This window comes from Fibroporia radiculosa (genome assembly GCF_000313525.1).
Source record: "Fibroporia radiculosa TFFH 294 genomic supercontigs, scaffold1172, whole genome shotgun sequence".
Classification (NCBI taxonomy): Eukaryota; Fungi; Basidiomycota; class Agaricomycetes; order Polyporales; family Fibroporiaceae; genus Fibroporia; species Fibroporia radiculosa.
Genome location: NW_012133273.1, coordinates 31,819 through 42,533, shown reverse-complemented (window position 1 = coordinate 42,533; position 10,715 = coordinate 31,819). Strand labels below are relative to the sequence as shown.

Here is a 10,715-nt window from a genome sequence, read left to right as displayed (position 1 = left end):
TTCACTCCACCTGTCATACTCAGCAGGCAACCCACGAGCGTAAATCATAGAATTCACTCGACTGCTCCCTCCCAGAGCCTGTCCCGTACACAGGTGGAATGCCTTGGACATCGTCTTCTGCTCTGAGCTATGGAATTGTCGCGTCCGCAGAGTATCTGAAGGGAAGTCGGACGACAAGAGCGGTACTCGTGATGGCCATGAATCTGCTCGGGGACCACGTTCAACAAGAAGAACGGTTGTAGAGGGGTTTGCACTGAGACGATTCGCAAGAACGCAGCCCGCGGTCCCGCCTCCTAAGAGCAGGCTTTCTATCAGAAAATATGGGCCTGATAGCACAATATGATATGCGTACCGATGATGATGTAGTCATACTTTGTGTGCAAGCCACCTATAGCGACCTCCGGATAGGCAAAGAATGACCTCATGGACACTCAGACGTCGTAGGGATTCTAGTAATGGCCGGATTGGACGTTGTCAGCGAGAAAAAAACAGACTGGCTATCGGTGGAAAACATGGCGTTGATAATTTAAATGTAGAAGGACTCATGTTGGGTTCATGAATAACATCCTGGGCGACGCAATGTCCGATGTAGCAAGTTTCGTCCAATGTGTTCCAAATGTAGAACCCGAGGTTGAGAAGGCTTCAAGGAACATATTAGCGATGACTCCTCCGACTCCAACATTCCCGCCCCTCCGTCCATCGATACATTCCCACTTTATTGCAATAGGAAATCGCCAGCACACGATATTGACTACGTGCTCCAATTCGTCGACGTAGCTGGTATGATCAGGAATTCGCCACCATGTACTGGCTTGGCGGAGGAGCCTTCGGACTGTGGACACGTGAGCCGAGCCGGCTAGGATTCTTTAGATACAGCCAGCTTTGTTGATCAAGTCTCATCATATTCAGCGGGCATCGGCAATGAGGTATACCGTATATGTCTCAGATATGATGTGCGTGCGATCACCCGACAGGGAAGCTGTAGGCATGGCAGTGACACTAAGACTGAGCCGTGTAGGGTCGCGCTGCTCAGGGTCGTGCATGAGACTCGCCCGCGTTCTTCACTGGGGGGGTAGCATCGATAACATCGAGTATTGTTTCCGTCACTAGTGATATATCTTGACATTAGCATTTGGCCCCATCCAAGTCGTTTAAGCAGGGCCTAAGTCCTATGTACTGTACTACGTTCGACAATTGATTTTGATGGCACTCGGCGAGTGAAAATATATGCTATGGCCTTATGTAGTCGCCAACATTAAGTATGATCTAACTAGACACCACGAGGAAGTCTTTCTGAACGAGCTGTTCAATCCAAAACTTCAATTCACAAACTAAGTACATCAGCAGTTGTAGGGTTGTCATAAAGGTTATGATCTCTAAGACCGCGATCCAACAAACTGATAATCTTCAACTTCTCAACATAGCGACGCGATTTTCTCGTCTACATACTTGCTATCGAGGCTCTGCGGTTCCCTAAGCATCTATGCGAATATGTTTATCACATAAACTGGCCATGCATGATGAGAAATTGGCGACTTACAACGCAGAGAACCACAGGACCTTTAGTCCACGTCGGATCGTCCCCAAGCGCGAATTCTCTGACATTGACAAATCCTAGTCTCTCATAGAAACCCACGTTATACTGACCGGTAAATAGCCATGTACCACGAGACTGCGCATCGGCCTGGGAACAGATCTCAGACAAAGTCAAATGAGGGAGACATGTGAGCGCAACGCGTACCATTGCTGTAACTTGGTTGACCAGCCGCGAGGCGTATCCCCTTCCTTGCTTATCGGCAGCAGTTGCTAGGTAATCGATAGAGATTAGTTGGTCAACTCGGTTACCAATCCCTCCGGAGGCAGCAGCAGTGATTTTTGCGCTAAATTCTGCACGCCGCTGCCAATAAGACACCACAGGGTCTTAGCCTCGTACGCGCCCGAGGTAAATGTGTACGCACAGCTCGCTGCCGCGAAGATCTAAATATCCTGGAGAGTGATTTGTCACTTGCATCGACAAGCCAGTCTAAGATTGTGTACAGACGCTTGCGCCTGCGGGACAGAGTGTCGCTCGGAGAGGAGCTACAACCTCGATGAGGAGTGGCCGTAGATTGACCAGAAAAAAATACTCACTAGCAGACAACCGAATCGCCGCCGCCTATTGTCCAGGCTTCATGCTTGATCGCTGCCCGGGCAGACCCAATGAACAATCCAATCCAATTTGCAAATTTCGACGCTTTGGCGCAAGCATCCTGTTGAATAAATGGTACCCATGACACAAAGTCCAGTGGCTGCGTTGGATGCAACACTAACTGGTGTATCGTCAATATAGTGGCGGGACGGGTTATCTTCATTTGCCTTCATGAACATATCGACCGCGCGGGGTAGGTCGGCTATGCCAGGTAGATTGGCAGTCAACTCCCAAGTAGTTCACATTGATTCACGAAGCGCACCGTATGCGAGTGGTCGCAACTCAGGCTCATTCCGCTGTACCATAGCAATCTAATCGTTTGCCCGGGAACGCACGGGAATTTGTAAGCTGGAAACGCAAGCTGTAGGCGTGTGTCGAGGCGAGACTGAGATAGTACTTATGCAAAGAGAAGTAACATTGCGGCGTAGCATTAAATAGTCTTGTAATCCAGAGTTCGTGATGGATAAAATATACCTCAACACAGTTTCGACCACTATCATCACGCCGTGACTCACGCTGCATCAGGAAAACGGAAAAGTCTGGGAGCTTACTGTATCTGAAGGTCTGAAACGTCTGAGGCATGTCTGAGATTGGTCTGATGCTCTAGACGAGCCTGAACTGCGTTCTGAGATCTACAGTCATTGCGTGCCTCGCCGCGCGCTTCCACGGGCAGGGACTCCCCGAATGGGGCGCTGTAGGCTCGTACCCAGCTGTCCTGACTTTCGAACTTCGCTACGACAGCAGCTCGTTCGTCAGATTCATCGTTTTCGAGCTCCGATCTCCTTTCTAAGATGCCCTCGACGAAAACGGATGTGTGCATTCTAAGTTCGACTGGCATGCGAGTCTACTGATTAACATAAGACTCGCCCGTGTTCTCAACTTAAGTGGATGGCCCAAGTCCTATGTACCGTACTACGTTGGACAGTTGATTTTGATGACACTCGGCGAGCGAAAATATATGCTGAACAAGCTGTTCAATCCAAAGCTTCAACTCACAAACTAAGTACATCGGCAGTTGTAGGGTTGTCATAAAGGGTCTAGTCTCTTAGACCACGATCCAAGAAACTGATAATCTTCAACTTCTCAACATAGCGACGCGATTTTCTCGTCTACATACTTGCTATCGAGGCTCTGCGGTTCCCTAAGCATCTATGCGAATATGTTTATCACATAAACTGACCATGCATGATCAGAAATCGGCGACTTACAACGCAGAGAATCACAGGACCTTTAGTCCACGTAGGATCGTCCCCAAGCGCAAATTCTTTGACAGTTACAAACCCTAGTCTCTCGTAGAAACCCACGGTATACTGATTGGTAATAAGCCATGTACCACGAAACTGTGCATCAGCCTGGGAACAAATCTCAGACAAAGCAACATGAGGGAGACGCGTGAGCGCAACGCGTACCATTGCTGTAACTTGGTTGACCAGCCGCGAGGCGTATCCTCTTCCTTGCTTATCGACAGCAGTTGCCAGGAGATCGATAGAGAATAGTTGGTCCACTCGGTTACCAATCCCCCCGGAGATAGCAGCAATCATTTTCGTGCCAAGTTCTGTACGCCGCTGCGAATGAGACATCACAAGGACTTAGCCTCGTACGCGCCCGAAGTAGATGTGTACGCACAGCTCGCTGCTGCGAAGTCCTAAATATCCTGGTGAGAGATTTTCCACTTGCATTGACAAGCCAGTCTAAGATTGCGTACAGACGCTTGCGCCTGCGGGACAGAGTGTCGCTAGGAGGAGAGCTATAACCTCGATGAGAATTGGCTGCAGATGTCATAAATTAAAAAGAAAAAAAAATACTCACTAGTAGACAACCGAATCGCCGCCGCCTATTGTCCAGGCTTCATGCTTGGTCACTTCCCGGGCAGACCTAATGAACAATCCAATCCAATTCGCGTATTCCGACGCTTTGGCGCAAGCATCCTATTGAACAAATGGCATCCGTGGTACAAAGTCCAGTGACGGCGTTGGATGCAACACTAACTGGTGTATCGTCAATATAGTGGCGGGACGGGTCATCTTCATTTGCTTTAGTGAGCAAATGGACCGCGCGGGGTAGGTCGGCTATGCCAGGTAGATCAGCCAACACCCAAGTAGTTCACATTGATTCACGAAGCGCACCGTATGCGAGTGGTCGCAACTCAGGCTCATTCCGTTGTACCATGGAAATATGATCGTTTGCCCGGGAAAGCACGGGGATTTATACGCGGGCAACGTAAGCTGCGGGCGTATGTCGAGGCGAAACTGAGACAGTACTTATGCAAATTGAAAGAGAACATTGCGGCGCAGCATTAAGTAGTCTCGTGATCCAGAGTTCGTGATACGTTAGATCGACAGCGCGGTCCTAGTATACGTAGCAGCCAGCAGGTGGAAAGAGTTGGGAATTTTTGGTCTCGTACCCAGACGTGTCGAAGACACGTCTGGGCACGAGACCAGGAATTTTAGTGCGTTAGCACATTGACGCCAATTCCAAGATCACGGTATAGTCACTGCTCGGTCACAACTAGACTGTATTGTCCTAGTGCCTGTCCTGGCGCCCGCGCCTCGCCTAGATCCACCCTTCTTATCGGATACGGGGATACAAAACCGTCGCGTGTGATGATGATGGTAGAAGCTAGAGTTGCGCAGCGGGCACACCCACCATCGCTACCTGTCTGTGGCAAACACATTCAATGGAGGCAGCCTCAACGAGCGGCGCTACCATCTAGTAAAGGATGAGGTGGAAATTTATCAAGGAACAAAGTTAGGAACAACGTGGGATTGACGACGAGGCCAAGCTCAAGCAGTACGTCATGAGGGTGCAAGTGCAAGCAGGTCAGTGACATGGTTACGATGTGCGTCTGAAAAGATCCAATTTTGGTTCAACACCATCCTACTGCTCCTCCTGATCTATGCTCACCTGCACAAGGCTATCATAGACGGCTTCATCATGCACCAAGCGCTCACATCCGACTTGAGACATCATGCATGAACCTTGGCAGCTCGTCCGCCGGCTCTTAGAGTCCTCGCTTCTGAATTCACACATCAATTTCGTCTTGAGAAACGCGCCCGACGCGTCTTTCCTTACGCCAGACTTCTGTCTCCGTCTCCGCTTCTGCTGAGCTCGAGATGCTTAACCCTCCCCTGCGCGGGCACATTTCTACGGCCCACGCATCATCCCTGTTCCATCTTTTCCACGCGTCCAAGGCGACATGCTTCATGCACTTGCTCGGCGGGTCGCTTACTGAGGTCCACTAGATATAGGCGAGGTCATTATGTTCTGTTGCTCGCCTAAAGATTGAGCTTAGCTGTGGGATGACGGGGTGTCCCTTTGAGGGACAGTGAAGGCACGGCTGACGGGGATATAAGAGAAAGTCCGGTTCTGTATGTGGGGTTCTGGAAGTGGTCGATATGTAGCCGGGCTGTAGATGGATCGCTCCCTCTGGATAGATTTGTGTCTTACATATTGTGGCACACCAGATCTTTCTAAACAGCTTGACAGATGTCAAAATGCATATCGATAAATTCTATAAATTATAATCCAAGGGTATATATGCTGAGAAAGACTCATGATGATAAATGCAGCAAGACATGACTGACAACTTGGAGGGTTAAGTCTACGAGCACTAATGCGCTACATATCCAATATTGGGTACAATGTCGCGCGTCACTGGTGGCTTCACAGTCGACCTGTTATCAACTGCCAGATGGAGACTTTGTTCCATCCCTGATCTCCACTGTCTCGACCTTGACCATTCTTCTGCACAAGCGCCCAATCATACACGGATTTGATCTCAGGGAGAGCCTCTCGCGTCAATTGGACCTGCGACTCAAATTGATCATGCTGTCCCGTTACACGAGCGTGGTGTAACGCGTCGAAGTGGTCAACGCTACAAGACATTTAACGAGAGAACACAATTCGCATGTGAAAAGAGGGAAAAGCACGACTTACAGGTCTTTCGTAGATTTGTTTATCGCTACAAGAATCCGTGCGAAGATGTTCGGAATTGACGGTAGCGGTCGGCCAGTTGCGCGCTTGTAAGCTTCGTTTTGCTCTGACATGCTGGCAACTTCCCCGATGACGACGAGCTCCTTGTGTTGGTACTTGTCGGGGCTCTGCAATTGCGAAGGTTGTAGTATGCATGAATCTGATTCAGCAATAAAATGAAACTCACTCTAAAGATAGCAGCGGCAACACGACCGATGTCTTCAGAATCCTAAAACCAACACGATTTGATTATTGCAGAGATAGCAAGTCGTGATCATAGCAACGACTCACGATGAGCGCCACTTTGCTGTCCGGCTTCAGCCCGCATTTCATAACTGCGACTGTGATTGAGCCAATGAATCCTTCATAATTGTCTAAGAAGAATCCTGGGCGCATGATCCTATTGCAATTAGCCCATCACGGTGGCATATTCTCACCACATGCACAGTTTATGAGCGACACTCACGTCCATGAGAGACCCTTCTCTCCGAGGCTTTTCACATGGCGCTCGATGAGCATCTTCGCGCGACCAGATCGTACTTCCTCGTCGTCGTGGGCGGGACCAGCGCGCTCCGCCGACGAGTAGATGTACACAGAAACTCCGTACTCCAACGCCAGGTCGGCCATCAGCTAGAGAACAGCAATAGATTCGATTCCCCGCTCGATATCCATGATGAAGAGACCATACAACGCACCTTTCCTTGCCTCTCCTCGCCGTCCGCGTTTGCACCCAGACCCGGAAACGCGAGCGCACAGTACACGCCCCATATCCCTCCCGTGCTCTTCGCGTCTTCGAACACCTTGCGTACCGACTCGCGGTCATCCAAGTCTCCTTGCACGACCTCTACGTGCTCCTTTTGGGCCAGATGTTGGGCTGCCGAGCTTGAGGCGTTTCGTGTAAGAGCGAGGATCCTGAAAGCACCCTGCTCTGATGCCTCATCGGCGCTGGACTGTCCTGCGCGACTTGCTAGGGCATTGACAAGGGCTCTGCCCTGTTTGCCCGTAGCACCGGTTATAAGAATGGTCTTGCCCATGAAGTTGCGCGGGGACCTAAGAGAGGGAGAGACGACTCTAAGGAGTCCTATCCAGTCCTATATGGAGGAGTTTAAGCACTCCCGAGTCCCTTTGGAAATTCACTCCTCGTGAGAATCAGCAGTTCTCCAGGAACTACCATAACAGGCAAGTCACAGTGAGTGGCCAGCTCGCCACTTTGAACAGTGCAGATCGAGGACAAGTGGTCGTGGTCTCCGACGTCGATTCTCAGTGTTAGGATGGTTTTCGTCATCAATCCATATTGGAGCCTGTAAATAATTCATGCCTTTGTAGATGACTATCAAGAAAGTTCTGTGTAATCTCGAACAAGACACTAATGTTAAGTAGACTTTTGCTAAACGAGTTCTCGCTGGAATGATTTGCAAAGAATATTCAGAAGCGGGAGTATTATTATAATTCCCTGGTATAATACGAAGGCGCATCTTCAATCTACACCCCAATTTCATCCAAGAATGTCTCCGTCATTTCCCATAGCTCCTTACCCTTCGCTGGATCTCGCGCCCTCTCGGCCACTGGGGAAATTTCGGACGGAGGCTTGATATAAGCAGCGCGATACTTTCGTGGTTCCGCGCGGACTTGGGGTGCAGCTGCGGCGAAGACAGTACTATATGCACCCTTAATAGGCGTGTTGAATACCAAGTTGATGAAGAACGCTACGATAGCTCCAAGGAGTCCCGGTCCAAACGAGTCGATCCATTTCTGTGCACCATCTTTGATACACGTCAGATCAAGACAGTTCTGAGCCACAGTGAACATACCGGAGTTGATTGCACCGGGATGGGTCGTCATCACAAGGATTGGTACCCCCTCATCGTCCAGCCGTCTCTGCTGTTCAGCTGCAGCGAGCATAATCAGCAACTTGCTATAGCCTAATTCGTGGACATCAACAATAACCACTTTGCAGGGTCAAAACAAGCTACGCACAGTATCTCATGAGGGACGGCCAAGGGAAGACATTGTCTTTGTACTCGTTATTGAAGTCCTCGATCGTACGAAATTGCACCGAGTGCCGGACAGCATCAAAGCCGTCCGATGAAACCTGTCTCAGCAAATTAAAACGCAGGAGAACCCATAGCCGCTCGCAAACGTACGTGAACAATGCGAACGTCACTATTTGGTTCGCTCGCAGTACGTTTAAGCACTGGCATGAGGGTGCGAGTAAACACGAAGTGTCCAATGTAGCTTGCAATGAGGTAACATCAGTCTTTGTCTTGCATTGGCCTGTTAAAGATTGCGTACTTAACCATGACGACATCTTGAACGCCTGAAAATCATGTCATCAGTGATTTGATGGAATGCAAGTCAAGGCCATATCTCACCATCATATGTTTTTGCGTAGGGACACATCATGCTGCAAAAATCTTGTTTGGTACATAATAGCGTTGAGACAGGGTAAACTCACATGGCAGCACAGTTGACTACAAGGTCGTCAGAAGCAAGCACGACCTCAATCCAGTCAACACGCACTTAAGATGTCTAAACGCCCCTCTTTCGCCATAAACTCTTCTGCAGCTTTCTTTGCAACCCTCGGGTCGGCAAGATCAAGCTCGACATGTGCGAGTTGGCCATTGCCAGGACCGAGTCCGGCAGCACGTAGGCGTTGAATCGCATCGCCCGCCCGGTCTTGCGTACGTGCAGCGATATAAATCTTGGCTCCTCTACGTGCCAGATGCTGGACAACGGCGAACCCAATCCCCGCGCTGTAGGTAGAAGCCGTATGAGCGAACCTGCACCGTCGCATCGACCGAAGCCACTCACGCGCCGCCAGTGATGAGCACAACCTTGCCCTTCAAATCCGGCAGGCTAGCGGGGTCGAACTTCGAGGAAAATAAGCCCATGGTGCAGGACTCCAAGCAGACAGAGAGAGAGCAGACTTGCGAGAATACGCACGACAGACGAATATAAAATAAAAGTCGTACGTTGAGCCGAACACGTTCTCAGCTTTCCCATGTGTCTTCCCAGCTCCGGACCATTTCAGTTGTCAATTGGAGCGCGGAAGTATTTACGAGAGTTCGCATCTGTCGAGGCGGAGGCATAACGGCAATGATGCCCAAGGATGACTTGACGACGAAAGTATGAAGCTACAGTGAATGGCTTAATAATTAGTATGACATGCGCACTTATTGAAGACGAAGTTATGAAGCAGCTTGAGCTTCCATACTTGCAGAGGCTCAGCGAGGTCGGTGGCAAACCCAACAAAGAGATTGCGGCGCGGTTACACCTGGCTGATCATGCATTGCTATCTACACACTGCATAGATGGTCTCTTTTCTTCATCGCACTGATAAACATAAATCTGGCATGCTGCCAGATCTCAAAGAGTCGCTGAGGACGCGGTCTGCCTTTCGAGAGATTCGCAAACCGGAAAGTCACCATGGAATGTAGACAAAAGCAGTTTGAAGTCAACTCTTGTCTCCCGTAGACACACTCCTTGACAAACTGTTACCTACAGAGTGAAGAGAACGACAGTCTCCTGCAGCTAGTGGCGGCGATTTCCCTCGTCGGCACTTCTCCAATCGCTCGCAGCGACGAAGTCTCTGTCTTTGGCATCGTCCAGCGACACTACGAGGTCGACGCAGAGGCGAGGTTCTACCCAAGGTAAGCTCACTGGGTCATTATCTATTCCCGTTCTCACTCAAATCTCGCTTATGCGACCCTTCTCTCCCTTGTTAGAGCGGCATACTTGCATCATTCATGCCGCATCACCTTCTCCTGATTGGACAATCCTCGCCGTACTTCAAGGATAATGTGGACGGCCCTAGAACCATCATCCGTACTGGCGAGCAACATCTCGCAGCTTGTGTATCGCAGCTCCTTTCAATGGAACAGGATCTCGAGAACATCGACGTGCGCTTGCCACCACCAGCGAAGTCCATGGACAGGCTGTACGCGTCCAGAGCGGAGGTAGAACACCTCATGGTCGACGTCAACGATAAAGGTAGCCTCCATACTGCGGCTCTTCGTCTTGCAAGTCTCTTTGGATCATTCGGCTTGAGTATACTATCTAGCCAACTCTCATATGCTTTTGTTCAGCGATGATGGTCGACAATGGCGGGTTTCTATGGAGTTACAAGAATTATCGATAGGACTCACATCCTAGTCGGCAACAACATCAACCTATCTGACTGGACGTACATCTGGAACGCTGTCTATGCACACCTGCTCGCAGCCGATCATCTCCCGCGCGGGATCCGGTCTCGCTCGCGTTAGACGGAGTTGCGGGCCACTGATATTCTTCATCACGAACGATGAGTTTATGTTGTTCTTGCACATGCCTCGGATCGCGTGACGACGGTTCTTCAACGGGCACTTTGGTAACCACAGATTGACTATAAAATTGATCAAATTCCAAGAATGTTTAGTTTGTTGCTCGCGAGCGCCATAGAATGGTGGGCGTAGCTGACGGGGAAGAAGCTTTCTTTGATGCATTTCATGATAAGATACTTACACCTGTGCGGCGAGGTATCACAATATTTTTGAGGCGCGGCGGGTGGTCGTTACGA

At 49.9% G+C, this 10,715-nt stretch overlaps 5 protein-coding genes across 5 annotated transcripts; 1 reads left to right on the top strand and 4 right to left on the bottom strand.

Annotated features, from left to right (window-relative positions):
- Positions 1 to 1,324: 1,324 nt before the first annotated feature.
- FIBRA_02317 (uncharacterized protein) lies at positions 1,325 to 2,493 on the bottom strand (the record flags this gene model as incomplete). Its single annotated transcript, XM_012324180.1, has 8 exons — positions 1,325 to 1,397; positions 1,450 to 1,481; positions 1,541 to 1,684; positions 1,742 to 1,897; positions 1,959 to 2,079; positions 2,131 to 2,249; positions 2,311 to 2,390; positions 2,451 to 2,493. 8 exons carry the CDS (start codon positions 2,491 to 2,493, stop codon positions 1,325 to 1,327), a joined length of 768 nt encoding a protein of 255 aa, XP_012179570.1.
- Positions 2,494 to 3,225: 732 nt separating this feature from the next.
- On the bottom strand, positions 3,226 to 4,357 carry FIBRA_02316 (uncharacterized protein; the record flags this gene model as incomplete). The annotated part of the gene is made up of 8 exons (XM_012324179.1): positions 3,226 to 3,253; positions 3,306 to 3,337; positions 3,397 to 3,540; positions 3,598 to 3,753; positions 3,815 to 3,935; positions 3,998 to 4,116; positions 4,178 to 4,257; positions 4,315 to 4,357. The coding sequence occupies 8 exons, from the start codon at positions 4,355 to 4,357 to the stop codon at positions 3,226 to 3,228; spliced, it is 723 nt and encodes a 240-aa protein (XP_012179569.1).
- Positions 4,358 to 5,851: 1,494 nt separating this feature from the next.
- On the bottom strand, positions 5,852 to 7,194 carry FIBRA_02315 (uncharacterized protein; the record flags this gene model as incomplete). Its single annotated transcript, XM_012324178.1, has 6 exons — positions 5,852 to 6,062; positions 6,125 to 6,288; positions 6,348 to 6,389; positions 6,452 to 6,560; positions 6,627 to 6,790; positions 6,856 to 7,194. The coding sequence occupies 6 exons, from the start codon at positions 7,192 to 7,194 to the stop codon at positions 5,852 to 5,854; spliced, it is 1,029 nt and encodes a 342-aa protein (XP_012179568.1).
- Positions 7,195 to 7,642: 448 nt separating this feature from the next.
- FIBRA_02314 (uncharacterized protein) lies at positions 7,643 to 9,051 on the bottom strand (the record flags this gene model as incomplete). Its single annotated transcript, XM_012324177.1, has 7 exons — positions 7,643 to 7,923; positions 7,972 to 8,082; positions 8,138 to 8,252; positions 8,305 to 8,395; positions 8,616 to 8,631; positions 8,681 to 8,913; positions 8,972 to 9,051. 7 exons carry the CDS (start codon positions 9,049 to 9,051, stop codon positions 7,643 to 7,645), a joined length of 927 nt encoding a protein of 308 aa, XP_012179567.1.
- An 855-nt stretch (positions 9,052 to 9,906) lies between these two features.
- FIBRA_02313 (uncharacterized protein) lies at positions 9,907 to 10,298 on the top strand (the record flags this gene model as incomplete). The annotated part of the gene is made up of 2 exons (XM_012324176.1): positions 9,907 to 10,207; positions 10,246 to 10,298. The coding sequence occupies 2 exons, from the start codon at positions 9,907 to 9,909 to the stop codon at positions 10,296 to 10,298; spliced, it is 354 nt and encodes a 117-aa protein (XP_012179566.1).
- Between the last annotated feature and the right edge of the window lie 417 nt (positions 10,299 to 10,715).